Source organism: Bubalus bubalis, chromosome 5 (genome assembly GCF_019923935.1).
Source record: "Bubalus bubalis isolate 160015118507 breed Murrah chromosome 5, NDDB_SH_1, whole genome shotgun sequence".
Lineage (NCBI taxonomy): Eukaryota > Metazoa > Chordata > Mammalia > Artiodactyla > Bovidae > Bubalus > Bubalus bubalis.
Window position 1 is genome coordinate 109696738 of NC_059161.1, and position 23573 is coordinate 109720310.

General features: G+C 41.8%; 1 protein-coding gene across 2 annotated transcripts; it reads left to right on the forward strand.

Moving 5' to 3' along the window:
- STT3A (STT3 oligosaccharyltransferase complex catalytic subunit A) lies at positions 1-22869 on the forward strand. 2 transcript variants are annotated; one of them, XM_006057672.4, is made up of 18 exons: positions 1-144; positions 2200-2332; positions 3097-3157; positions 5483-5604; positions 5989-6134; positions 7666-7756; positions 9088-9194; positions 9852-10016; positions 11232-11412; positions 13460-13615; positions 14541-14632; positions 15551-15706; positions 15980-16168; positions 17120-17236; positions 17354-17456; positions 20527-20715; positions 21532-21647; positions 22591-22869. In XM_006057672.4, exons 2-18 carry the CDS (start codon positions 2245-2247, stop codon positions 22627-22629), a joined length of 2118 nt encoding a protein of 705 aa, XP_006057734.1. In that variant the 5' UTR covers positions 1-144; positions 2200-2244; the 3' UTR covers positions 22630-22869. The 2 variants fall into 2 exon arrangements, with proteins under 2 accessions (XP_006057734.1, XP_006057735.1); XM_006057673.4 differs by having other exon boundaries at positions 88-226.
- Positions 22870-23573: the final 704 nt, after the last annotated feature.

Consider the following 23573-nt stretch of genomic DNA (forward strand, 5'->3'; position numbering starts at 1 on the left):
TATCGCTCCCTTTAAGTGTAGGATTGTACCTGAACTAGCCAATGGGGAGCAGTCCGGGAGGCGGACCCGGCGCTGCCAGGGTTGGGTGCACCGTTGAACAGATGGCAGAGGGAGGCGAGCGGATTCCTGAGGAACGCCGGTCAGGTGAGAAGGCCTTGGGATGTAACTTGAGGATTAGCGGCAGGTGCAGTCCAAGGCGTTGGTGGGACTGAGCGAAGCGCAGGAGGTGCGGCTTTAATGGCTGCGGCTGTGGGCGCAGGCAGAGTCTGGGGCCTTGCAGAGGAGGGGGCGTGGGACGTGGTGTGGGGGGCATGGAAGGATGTGAGCGTCTGGGATGGGTCGTGCACTTAGGCCAGGTGGGCGTGGGAAAGATGGAGCTCCGGCACCGACTAGTCCTGGGAGGGGGTGGCGCTTAGGATCGTTGGGTGGTGGGGTGTCCCACGCCGGGTGGTGCAGGAGGTGTTGAGTTCTGGGAAGATGGGAGACGGAGGGAGGGACCTGCTGTAGTGGGGGAGGGAGGGACAGGCGTGAGGAAGTGTGAGCAAGTTGGGAACAAGAACCAGGGTGAGACAAGACGCCGCACTTTGCAGGCACAGTTGAAGTGGAGGACAGATGCCCAGTGTTTTAAGAAAAGTGCGTTTTGCCGTTAAGCGATGTGCGAACACCACCAGTGAGCACAGTATGGAAACTTCCTTGAGATCCTGGCCTAAATTACCAGCTTCTTTACTCCGTTTTCAAGGAAAGGTTCTAGTGCTCTCATTTCCTCCGCTTAGTCTTCTAGGCATGTGGCTCCTATCAGCTCAGTAGTGGTTAAGTTTTCCTGTTTCAGGCGTTGGAGAAAACAAGTACAGTCCTGAGGGATGTAACTGTGTTACGGACTTCCTACAGTTAGGTGTTTATTTTTGATTGCAAGGTATGGTTCTCCTTTGGGACTATAATTAAAAATAAATGTACAACTGCTCCTCTGGGACAGTTAATTGTGGAAAAAGATGCTTGAGTCCTTACTTTTGGAGCTAGGAATATATGATTCTTGATGCCCTCCACCTAGTCCAGTGTTACTTTTTCCCCTCCTTTCCTCTAGTAATAGTTGGAAAAAGATCAGGAGGGATCCAGGTTCCTTTTATTTTTTTTTTTCCTGCAGTCTTTAGTGTTGCATATTCTTTATCCCTTAGCCCTTGACCAGCTTATGATTTAAGAAGGCAGTGCTGTTTTAAACAGAAATAGCTATGCTCCTACTGAGTGCTGATAAAATATTGTCCATTAAGTGATCACCGTTCTGAATGGTCTAGAGACTACTTCCCTCCTTCAACATTTTATTTTAATCTAATAAACCCCCTCCTCCCACATACAGCCCAATCTTTTTTTTTTTTTTTTTGGCCTTAGTAAGAAAATTTTTATTTTCTTTACCCTCCAGATTATTATCTGGTTCTGTCTCTCGGATCAGTGGCTTAAATCAGCAGTGTCAGTTACAGGATGCTTTGAGACAGCTGATGGGAAGTGGGTGTAGATTTGAGCCGCAGTTAAAGTGTGATAGAAGAGATTGAAAGTGCAGTGATCTGTGTGCCTCTCCCTCCCTTCCTGACTGCATAACTACTTGTATTGCTGAAGAGTCGTGTGCTCTAGTTGACCCTGCAACCCCATTGGGATTTGGAACAGAAAGAAGTGTGTAGCCAGAAAGTTTGGAGCTGAAATTTAGGGATGTAAACGGTGCCAATTCAGTCATGACTTCTGTTTCTCAGCCTTCTGCTTTCACTTCTGTGCTCATTCCCTGCTTTCCTTCATACATTCCTGCCTTTTCTTGAATGCTGTGTTTCTCCATTTAATTATTCTTTTCTCTGTTTTCAGTCTTTCCTGTTTGCTTTGCCTCTCTTCCTCCGACTCTCTTTTTTTCTGTGTTTCTTCTTTACTCCTGTCGTACCACACGATTGCCAGTTGTGCTCCTTGGTAGCTGCAAAGACTGAGAAACAGAATTACGGTGATAGAGTCTCATCATTCCTCTTCGTCCTTGACTTACAGCTCTGACATGCCGACTTCCTTGTCTGTTGGTCATAATTCAGGGTCAGCTTGGGTCTCAGTTAGTCCTGACCCTCTCTTGTGTGTTCACTACTTCCTCTCTCTGTGGTTCTCTCCCACCATAAAATATGAAAGTGAATTAGCTAAATTGAAGGTGTTTGATATCTCATGGTCTTGGCTTTCCAGTTTTAGCTGTTTGACTGTCATCTGTTGCCGCCCACCGATGTGAAGATGACCAAGCTGGGATTTTTGCGGTTGTCCTATGAGAAGCAGGACACACTTCTGAAGCTTCTGATTCTGTCGATGGCTGCTGTGTTATGTGAGTGTGCATGTGGACCTCCCTTTCTTCAGGATATGGAAGGGAGAAAATTCTGAAGAAAAAAAAAATTAGCAATGGCTTTCTTAAATGCTTTGCTTTTCTTGCAGCAGATTGTAATGTGTTCTTTTTTACTGTTCTCAACCAGTAGAATTTTGTGAAATCAAAAGAAACACAAGGATTGTAGAAGTTTGGACTAGTGGTCATCTGGGAAAGAATGGGAAGCGTGCTGTGTCAATTTTGGTTTTTCTTAGAACTGAAAGTGGTACCAGAGACCCTGGGATACTGAGTTTTGTAAAAGATATTTGTCTTCCGTAGTTGCCTGCCTCAGTATTTCTGAAAGTCTTTCCAGCACTTATTATGTTTTCTTAGGTTTTTCTTGCTCTTCATGAGTCATAAGTGGTCTAGATTCCCTTACCTCTTAGTTCACTCCAAGGCTAAGGTTGTGGAAAGAGGAGGTCAACGTATGTAGAAGATGACCATGTAAATTAGGCGCAACACTAGTGGGTGAATGTGGTGTTATAGGCCTTGATAATGAGTAGTTCAATGTGTCCTACTTCAGTGGAAATGTGGGTATTATTGTCACGGGAAAATGAACTTCCTTGTTTCTTGTGTGTGGGAGGGATGGGTAAATACTTGATTCAGTCATTATTTTGTATTTCCTGTGACTTCTGTGCTGGATAATACTACTGTCTGTGTAACATTACTATCTACTATTGTTTTTCATGGTATATTGCCATTAAATATTAGTTCTCTGTTTTGTGCAGCGTTCTCTACTCGTCTCTTTGCTGTCTTGAGATTTGAAAGTGTCATCCATGAATTTGATCCGTGAGTACCTTTGCTTGGTCTGGTATTTCCTTCAAGAAGCATTCAGGTTAATGGGTTTCAGATTCAAATTCCAGTGAACTCTTGGTAATGGGGATGTACTTTCTATGCATTTCTACAATGGTCCCCTTTTTGAAACATTTCCAGTGGAATTTGAGACCAAATGAGTCTCTCAAACTTATAAAAAATGAGAGAGGCCTTGCTGGTGTGCCTACCTGTTGCTTAAGACCTGGGTAAGCTAAGAGAAGTCTGACTTCTCAGCTTGGTCGACACTTAATGGTACAGGCTAAGGGAAAGGGGACTGGGCCTGGTGTGTGTTTGAGGCTCAAGAGAAAAATCAGAGGTCGTAAACTTGAGATCCATGACTTTTTTTCTGTTTAACAATTTGTGTGGTATAAATTGGGTCTGTCAGTTAAGTTCTAAGACATTGAGGAAAATTTAAAGTTGTGATTTTGATTAGGGATTTTATTAGCTAAAAAGAGGCATAGGTGAAAGACATTTACTGAGCTTCATTCTGTTCCAAGAGCTGTTGTACAGATTATCTATAAATCCTCCCAGTCACCCTATGAGATGGAGGTATTAGTGTCCCCTTTTTACAAATGTAACTGAGGCTGGCAGAGGCCATTCAAGGTCACATGTATAGTAAATGTTACATATATGGTAAATGTCACATGTATGGTAAATGTTACACATATAGTAAATGTTACATGTATAGTAAATGGAGGAGCCAAGATTTGAACTGAGGTTTGTCTGTTTCTAGACACTGGAGTAACTTGTATTACTGAAAGTTAAGGCTTCAATTAAAATTTAGAGAGCTAGAATCATAGAATCTTGATGCATTATTGATATCATAAAAATACAATATTAGGCTTATGGAACATTGATTCAAGTTTAATACCCACATGTGTTTGCAAGTTTGTCATATTGTTTTGGGTAGATATTTGAAAGCACTTTGGAGGCATACAGTCATAAATTTTTTTCCCTCAGGAATGAGATAACTTATATTCTTTTGGTTCTTGATCACCAGTATGTTAGGGCTTTTTCTCACACACTCTAGATGAGTGAACATTGAGATGAGATGGTCAGGGAAAGCAAGAGTATCTGCTCTGTAGTCATAGAGACAGACGGGATGGTACAGATCATGTGATTTGACACTTCCTTTTGCAGAGCAGGAAGCTGATGCCCAGAGTGTGACCCCAGGCCAGACCTTTTCCCCCTAACTTGCACTTCCTCTGTCTCACTCTGCCGCTCCTGCCATTAGGTGAAGGGCATGATTCTGACACCTGGTGACTGCCTGCTACCCCTATCCTTTCTGTGTCCCTGGCAGTTACCAAAATAACATTCATCAGAATAAATAGAAGGATAGATATCTATGCCATCTGCTTCTTTACTCACTTCAGCTGCTAAAATTTGACTGACCAAGGAGGAAATAGGGTTAGAGCAGTGGGCAGGAAAGATGGTTAGTCATAATCATCTTTAGTGATTAAACAGTTCTTTTCATTTTACTTGTTTATATTTTATTATTTGTAATAAACTTGTTAATATATATGTGATATATATATAAATAAATTATATGATAAATTATATACATAGTATTTTATTTGTCTTTCTTTTTTACTTTTTAAATGAGAAACTTATGGGGCTTCATAGCTTGAGCCTAAAGAACTGTGTTTTTTTGTGTATAACTCTTAAGCATTTTGTATAAAATGCTTTTTATGTGATTTTTATTTTTATGCTACCATTTAGGTGGCATTCAGAACTATTTTAAATAACAACATGAGTAGATCTGATTACAAATTTAAATACTCATTAAGCGGTGTGTGTTATGGAGTAGACTAAAAAATGTTCATCCTGCATCTGGTGTTAACACCCACATCTTTATAGAGATGCTCCTCACTTGAAGTTCCCGTGTGTCCTCGTGTGTGTTATGGAAATGTTCTTTTGTGTGTCGCTGGCACTTGAAAAGAATCTGTTGGTGCCCACATCTCAGCTGTCCTGTCTTCTGAGTGCTTGAATCTTCTGGCTGGGGCTGATGCCTACTACATGCCAGCCTGGTGAAGTGTCCTTTGTTTAATTAGCCTCCAGTTGCATTTCCTTACGAGAGAAGCAGCGTTTAACTGAGACAGACATGGAGCTGCAAATGAGGAGACTTGTGGTAATGTGAAGTGATTTTCCTGCTTCGAATACTTCTGGGTACCACACTGACTTTGATTGGAGTGATGATAAGGTCCTCGGTGGTGGAACCTGAGGAGCCCGATTCACTGCACACTGGGGCGAATACCTGGGTGTGGGGAGGAGCAGACACAGTTCTTCCCTGTCTTGCTGCAGGTACTTTAATTATCGCACCACCCGGTTCCTGGCTGAGGAGGGATTTTATAAATTCCATAACTGGTTTGATGACCGGGCCTGGTACCCCTTGGGACGAATCATTGGAGGAACAATTTACCCAGGTGAGGGGAACAGGATTTTTTTTTTTTTCCTTACAGCAGTAACTTATTTGTATAATATGGAATAGTGTGTTTTATTTCTAATATCTTTGGTTTGTGACACTTGTAATTTCATTCTGATTACAGATTCGTAAAAGTAGATCCTATATAGAAGGCAGAACGTGTATGAGAGAGTGGGGATGGGTAGTGTTTCATAAATTCTGGACTTCTGATTGAATCCACAGGATGGAAATTTATAGGCCTCCTGCAGCTGCTATGTTAGTGTTTCTGGTGGGTTGTTGAGACCCGTGTTACCACTGTATTGATAACTTGGATTTTCCCTTTCTCGTTCCCTTGCGTTCTTTGTCTTAGGGGTTAACCTGTTGGCCTCTCTTCTTCCTGTTGCAGGCTTAATGATCACCTCTGCTGCAATCTACCATGTCCTCCATTTTTTCCACATCACCATCGACATTCGGAATGTCTGTGTGTTCCTGGCCCCTCTCTTCTCTTCCTTCACCACCATCGTCACGTACCACCTTACCAAAGAGCTCAAGGTGAAGGATTTGGGGTGACAGGAGGCTTGGGAATGGATGTTGTTGAACCTCTCTAGTAGATGCTAAAGGGTGGGGGACTGAGAGCTTAAGAAGGGCAGGGAGCTAGGGGCTAAAGATAGCTTTTGATGAGCCGAATTGCTAGTTTCATCCCAGTCCCTCCCTAGAATATGTGGTGTCTTATCATTAACAATTGTTTGTCCATGTAAGGGAATGTTTGAAGGTCAAATGTAAATTGTTGTATATGGAAAAAGAACTTTTGTGTTAGTTTACTCATCACAGGACTGCCCTTTTTTTTTTTTTTTTTTTTTGCTGTCTTTATTTTTGGCTGCAGTGGGTCTTCATTGCTTTGTGCAGATAGCGAGAGGGGGCTGCTTATTTGTGGTGGCATCTCTTAATGCAGAGCCTGGGCTCTAGGCACATGGACTTCGGGAGTTGCGGCTCGAGGGCCCTAGAGCACAGGCTCTATGATGATGGCGCACGGGTTTACTCGCCCTGCAGCGTGTGAATCTCCCTGGACCAGGGATCTGACCTGTGTCCACTGCATTGGCAGGTGGATTCTTATCCACCAGGCCACCAAGGAAGTCCTGGAAAAAAATATTTAAAGTGAGATTTAGATTTTGAATCTAGTATCCCTCACAATCTAGGGAGAGAGAAAATAGCTACAAGATATGTTCCAAAACAGTTAGTTCTTCCTACTGGAAATGGACACTTAGCTTAACAATTATTTTGTTGATTTTTTAAGAAACATTTCTTTAAAAATTCTGAAACCCCTTGGCTCTTATACTTAGAGTCTGTGATAGGGGCTCTGCTTCCCCAGGTGTCTGCCTCGCTGACCTTGGCTCCTGGGATGCTGTTCTCTGTGGCTGTGGTGTCAGGGAGATACTGGAGGTGCTAAACCAGTTGGAGGGCTTGGGAAACTTGAGTTTAGTTTGAAAGCTCTTTCATCCTTCTCCTTGCTGCCCTGTTCCAGATTTGACTCTTACCAACAGACAGGTCCTTCCTCTTTCGGTGTGTGGGTTATATTTTGTTTTTCCTCTTTCCCGAGTTCACAGATTGACTCGGAATATTCCAGCTCTATTATCTAAGATGGCATCTTTAGTCCACTGTAGTTTATCACCTCTGTTTGTTGACTTTTTAGCTCAAATACTTATGTCTTCCTTTGTCTATTCTTGCATAGCTTTTAGGGGTGTGACTGGTGTTCCTGTGGTGTGCAGATGTTGTTGCGGGGGGACTCGAATCCGGGGGTACTCCGACCCAGCCGCCCGTTCTGGGGTAGCATCTGCCTGATTTCATGATTTGTCTGTTCTTGGCACACGTGTACTCAGTTTCAGACTTAGTGCCATGGCAGGGAGGGAACTGGTTGTGAAGTGTGGAACTTTCTTGCACTGCTGCAAGCATTCCTAGCGTCACATCTCCCTTGCAAAGTGTCGAACTATTCTCTGGGCCCTGTAGAAGCAGATTGGACTAGTGCACCCTCTCCTCTCCACAGCTGTATTGGTGTTGACTTCCTGTTACCCTTCTTGCCTTACAGGATGCAGGAGCTGGGCTTCTTGCTGCCGCCATGATTGCTGTGGTTCCTGGCTATATCTCCCGGTCTGTGGCTGGCTCCTATGATAATGAAGGTAAGACTTCAAGTTCACCTTATTATCCAGTAGAGCTCTGTGAAGGGTAATAGAATCTGGGTTCAAATCTGCTATTTAGCAATAGCCAAAATGGTGTCTGGTTCAGAAGATTAGAAGTGGGCAGGAAGGGACCTCAGACTGTTAAGTTTATATTCTCTCTCTCATTTTCTCTAGAAAGGTAGCTGGTAATTTTCCTTAAATAAGGCCTCTGGCTCATCTCTATATTCCTAAAAGGAGAGTTAGGTTTTAGGGTTAGATGCTGCTGCTAAGTCGCTTCAGTCATGTCCGACTCTGTGCCAGCGCATAGACAGCAGCCCACCAGGCTCTGCCGTCCCTGGGATTCTCCAGGCAAGAACACTGGAGTAGATTGCCATTTCCATCTCCAGTGCATGAAAGTGAAAAGTGAAAGTGAAGTCTAGATGGGTTTTTGTTATTGTGTATTCACTCAGTGGTGTCTGATTCTTTTGCGATCTCATTTACTGTAGCCCACCAAGCTCCAGGGTTGAATGATACTGTTGTTTTAACACTGTAATCATTTGCTTTACTTTAGATGAAAGGAATGGATATTCTTAAAACCATAATGACTTTTATTGACTTATTTCCAAATCACTCTGTATTTATTGAATGTTATTGGTAAAACAGTGTTAGGTATTACAGAATAGTTAATGAATAAGAGTATTGGCTTATACTTAATGAATTACAGAGATAGATAAAGAACAAAATAATTTAGCCCATAATCTATTAATGCAGATTAATGCAGACCTATCAAAATAAATCTAATGGGCAGATAGTATTGTATGCTACGAGAGAAGTATGAACAGAGTTACTTTGGGAATGCAGTGAGAGAAGAGATTCCGATTTGGGGATCAGGGAAGGCTTTTTGGAAGTAGTTGTGTTTGAACTGGGCCCTGAAGTTGGAACTTCATTAGGCAAATATTAAGGAGCGAGGCAGTCAGGGCATAAAGACCAGCTTGTGGTAAGACGTAGAAGCAGGGTGGTGCTTGATCGTATGGGATATCATTAGGACTCAAATAGCAGGTTCAGTGCCTGAAAAGAAGAGTAGCAATAATGACTAACACTGAGTGCTTGCTGCAGGCTAGATTCTGTTGCAAGTGCTTTACATGCAGTGGTTAAATTGGCCTTTATGACACATTTATGAAGTAGACACTATTATGGACTCTTTTTTTCTTCTACCAGAAACTAAGACAAAGAGATGTAGAGCAGTTACACTGTTACTGGGTTGTAGGTCTGAGATATGCAGGTAGTTTGTTGCAGATCAGGATTTAATATCCCAGTGTGGCCTTCTATTGAATTTTGTGTTCTCTCTGCAGGGATTGCCATCTTTTGCATGCTGCTTACCTATTACATGTGGATCAAAGCAGTCAAGACTGGTTCCATCTACTGGGCAGCAAAGTGTGCCCTTGCTTACTTCTACATGGTAACTCTTCACTCCCTTCTTCCAGGAGTCTCTCTATGTCTGCATACCTGTTGGGATCAACTGATGTAAACTGGAAGTAGCTTTTGGGGTTTGAGACCGTAGAGCAGAGGACAGAAGCCTTTATTGTCTCTTGTGTCCATACAAAGCCTAACCCAAGGCAGATGGATGATAAGATAGAGGAAATTTTTTTAATTTTTAGAGGTCTCCAGATACTGTATTTCTTATGGATACATATTGGTTGGCCAGCTCTCTTTTCTGATATGTTTCTCTTAACTTTTTCCTTTCCTAACACATATTTTTTTCTGTTCAATCTTTCATTAACCCTGAGACTTCTTCCGTTAACTCTTTTGCTTGCTCACATTTCACGTGTATCCCTAAATCCTCCATGTGACCTTATAGTAGGTTGCATCCAGATTAACACCGAGGGTTAGGGGCCTTTTGTTTTGTGATCACAATGACAAGAGCCATATAGAACAGAGGACTGAGTTACAGTAATGGGTTTAATTTGATTTTCCTGTTTAAAGAAGTCAGTTACTTAAACTATTTAAACCACTTGGCATTAATAAAATTTTTGGTTACCATAAATAGGTGTTCTGTAAAAAGGTCACAGGTAACGAGGAGTGCTGAGAGGAGCTGTCCTTTTTCCTCCTGTCCTAGGTCTCTTCCTGGGGAGGTTACGTGTTCTTGATCAACTTGATCCCTCTTCATGTACTAGTGCTGATGCTCACAGGACGTTTCTCCCACCGGATCTACGTGGCCTACTGTACTGTCTACTGCCTGGGCACCATTCTTTCCATGCAGATCTCCTTTGTGGGTTTCCAGGTGAGCCCTAGACTGAGTGGAGTTTTTAGTTTCTTCCACTTTTTTCCTAATCATCTCCAACTAAATTGATTTATCTTGGATTCTGGTGAGGATGTTAAAACTTACAGGTCTGACCTTGGACTGCTTGTGTTAACTGAAACAACAGAATCATTGGTCGATAAAGTCTGCCCCCTGAGAGTATTAATATTTGTTCATGTCGTTTAATTGCTCTTAAGTTAGCTTAAGTTTGGGGAGAAGCAGGGATATTTTGGTAGAACTGAGTTGATGTGGGTGATCACAGTTATCTTTTTCAGTCCTTAATGTGAATGATCCCATTCAGTAGTAATGACCCCTGAACTTGTTAATGGGGCCAAGTAATTAAGTCCTTTAGGAAGCAGAACATAGACCTTTTAACCACATTACTCCATAGGGTTAAGAGACAGCTATTAAATCAGAGGAGTGATGTGTGATTTTTCATGTAAAATTCTTATGAAAAGTGGAACCCTTAGTCAGCTCAGCAAGTATTTCTTTGCTCATCCCCTACAATGTGCAATTTGCTAATAACTGGGAAATATAAAAACTAAAGATTTGATCCTGGTCCTTAAGGAAGTCTTGCTGTGAAAGACACCCATATAGCTCTCTGTGATGTAGTGGTCCTAGAAATGTAGTCCTGGACCAGCAGGCTCAGCAGCATCAGGGAATACATTAGAAATGCAAATTCAGGATTTGAATCTATTGAGTTTTATAAGCTCTGGTGGTAGGGCTCAGCTGTCTGTGTCTAAACACCCCCCTTCACTCTACCATGATTATGCTGCCTGGTGGAGTTTGAGAACTGTTTGTCTAAGTTACAGGAGAGATCTAAGGTGTGTAGATATAGAGGAGCGTGATGGATTTCAGCTTGGCAGAGTAGGAGGCAATAGTATTTGCTTGGGGCCTTGAATGATGGGAATTTCAATGAATGCAAATTTTGGGAAAATGAGAAAATTACAATCGAGGCTCAAGAAATACCTGAGCAAAGGCCAGGCATGTGATATTGATAGAGTATGGTACACTTTGGACTCCAGGTATTCTGTGGGAATGTGGCAGGTAAATTAGACCCTCCCCTGGATTGGCCCTAATTCCTTGGTAGCCTCAGAACTCATTGGACCCTTTGGTCTGAACTTGGTCCGGATAATTCAGGTCAAGGCTGGACCCGTTGTTTTCCTGACATTCTCACACATCTGCTTTCACCTACAGCCCGTCCTGTCATCAGAGCACATGGCAGCCTTTGGGGTGTTTGGTCTCTGCCAGATTCACGCCTTTGTGGATTATCTACGCAGCAAGTTGAATCCACAGCAATTTGAAGTTCTTTTCCGAAGTGTCATCTCCCTGGTGGGCTTTGTCCTTCTCACCATTGGAGCTCTCCTCATGCTGACAGGTAGGAAAGACTTTTAGTATTAAGTGTAAATGGGTATGAACATAGCATAAACTCCAAAAACATGGGTTATTTCCTGACCACAGGAAGATGCATTCTTTTCCATTTCTCTTGATTTCATGCATATTAAATCCATATTACACACTCAATCCATTTGTCAGCCAGTGTTTGGATTCAGCATAGAAAAAAGATCTTACTAGATCAGTATTTAATCTCAGAAGATTCACACTTGGTAACAGAACTATATTTACCATGCTTGTCTTTCTCTTTTTTTCTTTTGTCCTTTTCTTTCCTATATTGGTAGGCTAGGAGAAATCCTAACATTGTTTGCCCTACAACGTGACTTCATCTAATCCTAAATGACAGAACTGTGTCTTTAGTTTGGTTAGCTGCCGGGGTCCAGCCCGGCTGATCCAGGGTATTCGAAGGGGAGACAGCGTCGGCGACTATTTAAATATTAATTAGAGATATAAAGAGTAATAGAATGAGGATACCTCAGTAGGAAAATTCAGTGGAGAAAAGAGGCTGAGTAGCTTGGTTTATGCGGGAGACCAATAAAACTTCAAGACAAGAAGTTTGCACCACTTACGTAGGCTGCAGGCGTCCTTCCGTTCTCCCGAAGGAGAGGAGACACTGAGGCCTCCCCAGTCAGATCTTAGAAGCCCAGGCATAATTAGTAAGCATGGTGGGTTCCGCGCTCCAGATGGAGGCTCAGCCAGAATTTGAGAGAGAGAGAGACATGGGGAGACCAGTATTTCGAGAAACTGATCCCAATTCTTTATTTTCCATGGTCTACTTTTATACACTGAGATGTTATGCAAAAGTCACGCGGGGACAGCAGTCCTGACTTTTATTAAAGTCAGGTGCTTCATACAAATGTATACAGAGGTCTTAGGGGTGTTACATCATCTTCTGGCCAGGGGGCCTGCTGACAATTTATGACCCTCTCCTTGTGACAGCAGTCAGTCAACCAGGACACTTATTTCTCCAGGGGTGATTATTCTTAAAACAGACGCCACCCAAATAAAGTTACATTCCTATAGGGTGAGGGTGTAGTGGGTTTTAGTTAAGGAAAGAATTTACTTAGCCTAAGGTCTAACGTGATTAATATCAAAAGTTAATACTTATTTCTTCTATATATTCATTAATGTGTGTAAGGGCAGGGGATGTGGAGACTTAGCAACAATCGGCTCAACAAATGAAAAACCCTTCATCAATACAATTTCTAATCAGCCCACTATACTTATACTAATAGTTTTCTAACTTCTCTAAAGAACCTGTTTTTAGAGGGTTTAAAGCATCTCGTGCCTCACATGTGGCCGGACGAGCCTGTCAGGCAGGCCAGAGAACCTTCAGAGGGGTTTGTAGGTTAAAACACTCTTGTCACGCCCAGGAGTTTTTATTAACTGGAGCTCTAAGTTACCTCCTTCTCCGAAAGAGGTGGTGGGGGACAGCCCCCCGTAAAGTCAGGTGTAGATGAGAGCACAAAGTAGTAAAGTAGGCAGGCTCTGGTTATGGGGATAGATGCTCGAGGATTTCCAGGGGGACGCCCATGGCCCAATCCCACCTATGCGTATGTTGAGCCTCCTTCCTCATGACCTTTGCCATGGGCGGAGTGCCTCACTCTGGCCCCCAACAGTTAGCATTGCATATTTTCCTCACGTAGATGTCTCAGAGTCTAATTTGATTTTGCCCAGTCCTCTGTATTGTCTAATTCAGAGCAACACTGGAGGACGGCCTGACTTAGTTTATAGCATTGGCCTTGGTTTGACCAGATTTAGTCTAACCCTTCCAGGAAGCATTTCCACCTTCCTTCTCTGAGTTTATCATACAGCCTGACTTTATTCTGCTGACTGCTGACATAAGTACTCTCAAATTTGAAAGAAAGGAATCGGTGAAATTCTCAAGGTATTCGTGACATTTAGACAAAAACCTAGTCTTGCTTTGTCTCAGAGAATCTTATTAAAATGGAAAGTTATGATTAGTTAGGATCAGATGTTATTTTGTTTCAGAAGTAATTGTGAAATATTTGTTGCCTCTTTGCTGCCAGGAAAAATATCTCCCTGGACGGGGCGTTTCTACTCACTGTTGGACCCTTCCTATGCTAAGAATAACATCCCCATCATCGCCTCCGTGTCTGAGCATCAGCCTACGACCTGGTCCTCGTACTATTTCGACCTACAGCTTCTTGTCTTCATGTTTCCAGGTCTGTCTGCCTTGTTCTGAAGTGGTCTTCTTTGCAAGAATTATTTGATTGAAAATAAGTAAAATACCCCCATCCGTATATTTTTATTGTTTTTGTTTTTTGCCTGTGTATTTATGTGGTACTGAAGATGGCTAAACACATTTTTCTAATATTTGAAGCAGGATGGAAATCAGAAGTTGAACAATTGCAGATACTGGCAAGTTCAGAGTCTCACAGTTTTCTGTTCAGTTGTATTATAAAATTCAACTCTAATTCAGATTTTTTTTTATCACTTATAGTGTACCCAACCCCTCATCCCTGACTCCTTCCCATTTATCTTCTTGATATTATTTTGATAGTAGGCATAGCTGATTGTAAAGCCTCTTCATCTAACTTACCTTCTGGCCATTTCAGAGATAAGAATTTACCACTGGTAGGGAACTTTTTTTTTTAATTGAAATAACTATATTTTTTCTTACTATGAAAATAAGTTGTCTTTTATATGAATAGAGACAAATTTAAAGTTTCAGGAGTTCTCACCACACACCTGTTGCTCCTGTTAACACTTGGAACATATATTCATCCAGTTGTTTACTGATTAAAAGTCAGATGATAGAGTTTTTCTCCTGACTTTTAAAATTTTATAATCATAATTTATGTTATTTAGGATTACGTCAGCAAAATAGTGTTTAAGATACAGCATTTGTTAATTGTTTAAGTACAGAGGTATGTAAAGAAGGTGGCAAATGGTCCATAAACTTCTGAAGCAAAATTTTAATTGATGTGTTTTATTCTGTTTTATAAATATTCTGTAGTTAAATACCTCCTTTATGTTGGACATTTAGGTGGTTTCAGATTTTGTGCTATTTTAGAGTGCCATAGTAACATCTTTGCATGTGTCTGATTGTTCCAGCTCTTCACTTCTTTTTTCCCTTTATTTTTGTAGTTGGTCTCTATTACTGCTTTAGCAACCTGTCTGATGCCCGGATTTTCATCATCATGTATGGTGTGACCAGCATGTACTTTTCAGCTGTAATGGTGAGAAATGCCCTCAGTCCTGGTGCACCTTTCCGTCTTGACTCCGGGGGTTTTCTTCTTCCCCTGGCACGGGAGGATTCAGTGCTGGAATGCCCTCAGTCCTGGTGCACCTTTCCATCTTGACCCTGGGGGTTATCTTCTTCCCCCGGCACAGGAGGATGCAGTGCTGGAATGCCCTCAGTCCTGGTGCACCTTTCCATCTTGACTCTGGGGGTTTTCTTCTTCCCCCGGCACGGGAGGATTCAGTGCTGGAATGCCCTCAGTCCTGGTGCACCTTTCCATCTTGACCCTGGGGGTTTTCTTCCTCCCCCGGCACGGGAGGATGCAGTGCTGCAGCTGTGCAGAGGCTTCCTTCTGAGCACTTGAGGAGCTGCGTGGTAAAGCTGCTCACTGTTGTTGACCTTTCCCGGGAAGGTACAGGGTACTCACATTTTCTGATTGTGAGGCCCACCTTTCTTGGATTCGTACCCTTGTGTCAGGGAGAGGCCCTGTGCAGGTTCCTTCCCCCCTCTTCCTGGAGTCTCAGAAAGGGAGATGATGTTTTTTTCTTAAAGGCTTGGGTGCTGAGTGCCAGGTTGTTAAAAGAGAAGAGAGATTTTATATATTGCAGTTAAGACAGTGCTTCTCAGACTTTTTTGATTCCAAACCACAATTAAGAAATACTTTTTATAGCCTATCATTACTCAAGATGTACATACATTCATACATGTAGAACTGGGGGGAAAAAAAGACTTAAAAAAACCCCACATAACTTCTATTTTAGATGTGTCAAGTATTTTCTCTCCTATTTTGTTCTGTTCCATTGACAGACCATGTTTGTTGAAAACCCCTAAACAGATGTCATCATCTACTAATAGGCTGAAATCTGTAATTTGTAAAACACCAATTAGATTGTGATTTTGCTTCCTGTTTTTTCAGGTGCGTCTGATGCTAGTCTTGGCGCCTGTTATGTGCATTCTTTCTGGCATTGGAGTCTCTCAGGTGCTGTCCACTTACATGAAGAATTTGGACATAAGTCGACAAGACAAGAAGAGCAAGAAACAGCAGGATTCTACTTACCCTATTAAGAATGAAGTGAGAGGCAACACATAGAACAGGCTGGGGGAACTGCATGTGTTGTGTGTGTGCGCGCACATGTGTGTGCACGCGCGTGTGCAAGCACTGTGGGGTGTTTTTTGAGTGAGGGGGCGTAAAGTGGAGCACTGTCACCAGGGGTCAGGATTAATGCATATAGCCTCTGACTTGTTTTGGTTCATTTTTTCTAAATCATTGACTGTCTGTAAGAAGCTGTTCTGTGCTATTGTAAATTTAATTTGGTTTACAACACAATTCTTCTTCCTTGTCTAGGTGGCAAGTGGCATGATACTGGTCATGGCTTTCTTTCTCATCACCTACACCTTCCATTCGACCTGGGTGACCAGTGAGGCCTACTCTTCTCCCTCCATTGTGCTGTCCGCTCGTGGTGGAGATGGCAGTAGGATCATTTTTGATGATTTTCGAGAAGCATACTATTGGCTTCGTCACAATACTCCAGAGGTGAAAATTTGGGAGGTGTGGGATTGTGGGGTAGGAGGACGGGAAAGACATTTGCTGTTACAGTGAATCAAATAGCTTTTAGATGGTAGAAAGCTTGGAGAAATTGGAACTATAGAACCTGGTGGTGAATGGGCCTTAAAGGTCAACCTCCACTCAAGTTAGGATGTCTTCTGTAGCAGCCCTTCCTGGTTCAGATTATCTGCACTCTGCTTGGACATTTGTATTGACAGCATGGTGATATTATTGTGAGGTAGGCCATCCCAATTATAAAAGAGAAAGGTTAACAGTAAGTAATGCATGTTTATTGTAGAAAAATCAGAAAACAGAAGCAAAAAACAAAGACACAAATTTTCTATAAAGGATCACCTAATGATAACCACTTTTAATATTTTGGTTTATACCTTTGGAGCATTTCCTTTCCAGTAGCTACTGAGATTGGCAATTGTGAGTTAGATTCTTATAAGAATTTCTTTTTCTTTATTCGTCATATCCTGCGATTTATCCCCTCCCACCTCCTACCTCCTTTCTTTATAGGAGCTGATTTTTATGATATTGTTATGATCATTTTTTATGATGATCATTTCTCTGATGACACCAAGCTGTTTATTTGGAAATATTACATAGCTCCCTACACCTCCCATGCCATTATGTTTATTTTTATAAGATTATCTGGAATGAAAGTATTGGCAATGTTGGATTGTATAATTTGCCTTGAGATTTCATTATGGTATACAAAGGTAGGACCAGGTGCCAAGATTTATTTTCTTGTTAGGCACGCGTTATTCTGCAAAGAGTCAGACACAACTGAACGACTGAACTGAACTGAACTGATTCTGTAAAGATGTTAATTAGCTGTATGTTAATTCCTGTCAGATGCCTTTCCACTACTAGTATTTGATTTTTGGAGTTGGTGAGACACTTGTAATTTCTGTTTCTCATTCTTCTTTTCAGGATGCGAAGGTCATGTCATGGTGGGATTATGGCTACCAGATTACAGCTATGGCGAATCGGACGATTTTAGTGGATAATAACACGTGGAATAATACCCATATATCTCGAGTAGGGCAGGTAAGGTGAAGGGGTCATTTGAGTGTTTGATGCACAGGGTCTCATGGGAAATACTTCTCCACCAGGGATCATATGGCCTAGAATTTTGCTCTGAGAAATGTGCATGTGTTTTTCTAGGCAATGGCATCCACAGAAGAAAAAGCCTATGAGATCATGAGGGAGCTTGATGTCAGCTACGTGCTGGTCATTTTTGGAGGCCTCACTGGGTATTCTTCAGATGGTAATGAAATTGATTATATTTCTAGCTACAAGACTAAGAAAACTAGATGAATCTCCTACTTTTCTATCCTTTTACTTATCTTATCAACATATTTTCTTAGTTGATACATATATGCAACTTGAGGTTTGGTTATTTTGATTTTTGTTTCAAACAAGTAGGACGTAGATGTAAAGAATTCTCATGCAAGTATGAGAAGTGAAAGTGTTAGTCACTCAGTCATGTCTGATTCCTTGTGACCCTATGGACTGTAGCCTGCCGTGCTCTTCTGTCCATGGGATTCTCAGGCAAGAATAGCCATTTCCTCCTCCAGGGGATCTTCCCAACCCAGGGATTGAACTGGGTCCCCTGCATTACAGGCATATTCTTTACCATGAGCCTCCAGGGAAGCTCCATGTAAGTATGCTGCTGCTGCTAAGTCACTTCAGTCATGACCGACTCTGTGCGACCCCATAGACGGCAGCCTACCAGATTCCCCCGTCCCTGGGATTCTCCAGGCAAGAACACTGGAGTGGGTTGCCATTTCCTTCTCCAGTGCATGAAAGTGAAAAGTGAAAGTGAAGTCGCTCAGTCGTCTTTGACTCTTAGCGACCCCATGGACTGCAGCCTACCAGGCTCCTCCGCCCATGGGATTTTCCAGGCAAGAGTACTGGAGTGGGGTGCCATTGTAAGTATGGCATGCTATAATTGTCTGAAGACCTAGGAATAGTTCCACAAGCAGTGAACAATAAAGAACATAAGGCCTCGGAGAATGAGCTTAAGAATTAGCATTTTTTAGTGGGTTTAAGCCATAGAATCATCTCCCAACTTAAAATGTTTCTCACACATATATATGTGTGTGTGTGTGTGTGTGTGTGTGTGTGTATATACATATATATGGCATATGTTAACCATGTTCCTTATAATTATTAGCAAATCCTCTGGTTAGAAGAATCATCCAAATATAGTTCTCTGCCTCAAAAAAACCTTGAAAAACTTAAAGCAATACCTGTTTCAACTTTAAAAGGTTAAACACTTCTGAAAGTTTATAATAAAAATGGTGCTTCTGCTTCTAAACCACCTTATAATATCAGTTCCCAGGAAAATTATTCCTTCAGTTATTTCTTCTAGTACTTATATTCATATTTCTAAATAATATGTATATTCTGTCCACGGATCGATCATTTTAGATACCCTTTATCAACTTCTTGTACTAGATAAGGAATTTAGTTCTCTGTATTTCTCTCTCCCTCTTCCCATCTTGCATCTTCTCGGTAGAGTTAATGATCAGTTTTTGGTTAAATCCAGATAAAGCGTTTTCACAATCATGACTAAATAAATACTATGTACTGCTGAGTCAACCTGTACACTGTGGTTAACATTCTTATCTAGAATAACTTGTTTTCCTGCAGTTAATAATTACCTCTCATTTCTATCTTAATTTTGACTATATGGTTGCTTCTTAGAGATGTTCAAATTTTAGATTATATCTGGCTTCTGATATGGACAGACTTACCAGATTCACCTGGATAGAATGTATAAAGTGTCAGTATAATGTAGTAAGACTAGTTTCTATGTGTGTCTTGTATAGGCAGAGGAGGAATGACAATAGCCGGGATGTGTTCCCGTGGACTTGCACTTTCACAGACAATTGCTTCAGCACTATTTGGTTATGTGTGACTCTAGGTTTTTTTCTTATTGATAATAAGAATATATGTAAATAGTACAGAAAGTTTTTTGTGTATGTATGTTTGTGTGCTTATGTGTTTGTATGCATATGTATTTTTATATGTGTGAATGTATACACATAGGTGGTAGAAATAGATGGTTCCCTGAAATCTTTAGTATTCCATAAGACATATATATATTTGCCTGCCACATTTTCTTATTAGGTCATCTGTTGATAGACTGAGGTTATTTCCATATCTTGTTTATTTTGAGTAATGCTGCGGTGAATACTGATTTCTCTTGGGAGTAGTGATTTCATTTCTTCTGGGTATATATCCCAAGAAATGGGATTTTTGGATTACATGGTGGTTCTATTTTGAATTTTTTGAGGACCCTACCTACTGACTCCTATAGTGTCTGTACCAATTTAGATTACGACCAGCAGTGCACAAGGATTCCCTTTATTTAGCATCTTTACCAGCATGACTTTTGTCTTTTTGACAAGAGTCATTCTAGCGGGTATGTGGTGATGCCTCATTGTAGTTCTGATTTGCCTGTGTGCATGCTCAGTTGCTCAGTGGTGTCCGAGTCTTTGCAACCCCGTTGACTTGAGGGCATTCCAAGGCTTCCCTTGTCCTTCACTGTCTTCTGGAGTTCGCTCAAACTCATGTCAGTAAGTTGGTGACACTATCCAACCATCTCATCCTCTTTCGCCCCCTTCTCCTCCTGCCCTCAATCTTTCCCAGCATCATGGTCTTTTCCAGTGAGTCAGCTCTTCACATCAGGTGGCCAAAGTATTGGAGTTTCAGCTTCAGCAGCAGTCCTTCCAATGAGTATTCAGGACTGATTTCCTTTAGGATGGACTGGTTTGATCTCTATGCTGTCCAAAGGAGTCTCAAGTCTTCTCCAGCATCCCAATTCAAAAGCTTCAGTTCTTCGGCACTCAGCCTTCTTTATGGTACAACTCTTACATCCTTACATGACTACTGGAAAAATCATAGCTTTGACTATACAAACCTTTGTCAGCAAAGTGATGTCTCCGCTTTTTAATACACTATCTAGGTTTGTCATAGCTTTCCAAGGAGCAAGCATCTTTTAATTTCATGGCTGCAGTTACCATGAGCAGTGATTTTGGAGTTCAGGAGAATAAAATCTGTCACTGCTTCTACTTTTTTCCCATCTATTTGCCATGAAGTGATGGGACCAGATGCCATGGTCTTAGTTTTTTGAATGCTGAGTTTTAAACCAGCTTTTTCACTCTCTTCTTTCACCCTCATCACAACGCTCATTAGTAGCTTTCTTATTTTTATAACTTCAGAGTTATATGGTACTGTATGCCACTAGGAAAGTATTAGAAATAGTGAACTTTCATTATGTGATTGAGCTGTAGCTACCTTGGTGATAAAGCAGTTTTTTCTTTTTCTAGACATCAACAAATTTCTGTGGATGGTCCGGATTGGAGGGAGCACAGATACAGGGAAACACATCAAGGAGCACGATTATTATACTCCAACTGGGGAGTTTCGTGTGGACCGTGAGGGCTCTCCAGTGCTGCTCAACTGCCTTATGTACAAGATGTGTTACTACCGATTTGGACAGGTTTACACAGAAGCCAGTAAGTGATTCCTGAGAACCTTAACAACAGTAAGAAGAGTAGTAGCTAACATATACAGGATATTTTTTATATTCCAGGCACTGCTCTAAATGCTTTATTTCTACTAATTCATGTAATCCTTACAGCAGTCCAAAAGGTTGATGCTAATATTATTCCCATTTTATATGTGATGAAATTGAGGTACAAATAGGTTCCTTAACTGCACAAAGTCCTATAACTAGTGCTGAGTCAGGTTAAACTCAGGCAGTCTGGCTCTAGAAAAGTCTGTGCTTTTATTCATTACTTTTTCTTACCTCTCAGTAAAAGGTGTTTTACTGGAGAAAGGATTATGAAAGGGAATAGAGTATGATAAAAGACTTTACATTTCTTCAGATAAATTGAAAGGAATGTGCTTAGGTTAAGTCTTTTCCTTCTGACTCACAATTTCTTGGCTCTGCAATTGGGACTGTTTCGTGGATGCAGGCCTGTGACATCTGGAAAGTTCTTCTCTGTCCCATGGAAGGGTTACTGGTGTGTCCCAGGGGTCCTGGGTGGTAGTCCTCAGGAATAGAGGTGCTTGGAGGTCAGGCCTCTGTCTTTTAGAAGAGAAAACCTCCGTGGACTCTGCCAAGCACCATCTTGAGGAAGATGTGAGTTAGGATAGCACTCAATTTGCCCTTCCTGACTGATGTCCTTTTTTGTAGGCCCTACTCTCTGCATAAACTGCATGCTAAGGAGTAACATTCCAGTGGGATGATTTAGCACATGGACTTACTGTTTCCTTAGGAAATGAGCACTGTAGAAAGGAATTTATCGTCTTTTTTCCTCCCTTTCTAGAGCGTCCACTAGGCTATGACCGTGTTCGGAATGCTGAGATTGGGAATAAAGACTTCGAGCTTGATGTCCTAGAAGAAGCATACACCACAGAACATTGGCTGGTCAGGATATACAAGGTGAGCAGGTGTTACACTGTGAAAGCAGCTCTAGTGCTTAAAAATAGGCCACATATTTCTAAAATAGGGATATTTCTGTGTCTGAAAAATAGCCTGCTTGGAATTTTTCTTTTATTTTAGATTGTTCTTAGTAGACACCCCAGTCTGCTGTCATTCTGGCAGTGGTTACAGTGATATTTTCCCAGTTGGAGTTAGGCTTGGTCTGTTTTAGTGCTTCTCAGGCTTGGGGGAGGTAGTAGGAGAGTGTGTGTGTTGTTTGAACTATGTTTTCTTCTCTCCCACTGAAGAATTTATGGCATAGAGAGTCACATCAGTTCAGTTCAGGCGCTCAGTCGTGTCCATGGACTGCAGCACGCCAGGCCTCTCTGTCCATTACCAATTCCTGGAGTCTGCCCAGACTCATGTCCATCGAGTCAGTGATGCCATCCAACCATCTCATCTTCTCTCGTCCCCTTCTTCTCCCACCCTCAATCTTTCCCAGCATCAGGGTCTTTTCAGATTAGTCAGCTCTTCGCATCAGGTGGCCAGAGTGTTGGAGTTTCAGCTTCAATATCAGTCCCTCCAATGAACACTCAGGACTGATGTCCTTTAGGATGGATTGGTTGGATCTCCTTGCAGTCCAAGGGACTCTCAAGATTCTTCTCCAACACCACAGTTCAAAAGCATCAATTCTTCAGTGCTCAGAGTCACATAGAAGTGTGTTATATCTCTTACATAAGAAAAGGTTGAGAACCTTTGCTGTATTTGGAGGATAGATCATTTACACAGCTCCTTACAAGGTACCCTGAGAAACTCAGCAGAGAATAGCTAGTCTCACACCAGAGGCAAACCAGGGAGCAGAATCCAGTGTAACCCCTTCCTGTCTGGGTGAACCCAACTCAGTAGAAAAGCTCTCCCGTGCTGACCTGATTATAAACATTAAACTGATACCTTTGTGTTGCAGGTGAAGGACCTGGATAATCGAGGCTTGTCAAGAACATAAATGTTACGTCTGGTTCTGATCTGCTTCGCACTGAGTGCGTCCCATTTAGGGCGCTGAAGACAGTTTAAAAAATATGCAGTTGATAAGAACAGAGCGCGATGAGATTAGAATTGTCCGGAGGTTTTGCCCTGGGCAGTGTGGGCTGGGCCAAATGGAATGATCTTTATAATTCTGAGCAGGTTACCAAATGAAATGTCGTGGCTTTACTTTGGTCAATTAAAGGGGGGAATTTTTTTTAAATGTGCCTTATTTGTTTTGACTTATAACTGATTTGAGGAAGCCTAAAGTTTATGCCAGGCTGGTAGAAGGACAGAGAGCAGACCTCATCTGTGGTCTTAGCTCTCTAAATGAGCCATGTATGGGGCATTCTGTCATTCTTTCTCTCTCGAATCAGGAAAACTATAAAGGACTAGCCGATCCTACATATAGAGTTTTGTCATTTCAAAAACTGCAGCACCTAGCCCAATGCCTTGCACATAGTGGGTGCTCATTAAGCATTTACTGAATGAATAAAAGTTCACGGGACCAGAGGAGTGCCATTTCTGGGCAGGAAAGGCAGCTGTGTTGCCATAATGTCTCTGTTCAACATCGCTTGTCCTTAGCGGTGCTTTGACTACAAAGGGACAGGAGGTGGCTACCCAGACCTGATCACACCAGTCTTCTTTGGGACTAGCCTCGGTATTTTTGTGTGTTTTTATTTTTGAGCAGGAGTACATCCAGGGAGACTAAATCAATAGTTTTGAAGACTTGAGGCAAACAGTACAGTGTTCTCAATGGAACGGAAGAAGCTCTTCCAACGTTATGTATAGAACTTGATGGTCAGTAGGTGTTCTTGAATTAGCTGACTTGTAACCATACAAATCTATCTGAAATCTCGCTTTTTAGCACTCTCACCCATCCATGATATAGTCCATGTCTCTGCTAGTTTCCTTTAGTTTGTGCAC

Coding starts and splice junctions, on each gene's coding strand:
- STT3A (XM_006057672.4), top strand. CDS start 2,245: ATGACCAAGCTGGGATTTTTGCGGTTGTCCTATGAGAAGCAGGACACA. Junction 15,707..15,979: donor CTTACCCTATTAAGAATGAA/GTGAGAGGCAAC, acceptor TTCCTTGTCTAG/GTGGCAAGTGGCATGATACT. Junction 20,716..21,531: donor ACAGGTTTACACAGAAGCCA/GTAAGTGATTCC, acceptor CTCCCTTTCTAG/AGCGTCCACTAGGCTATGAC.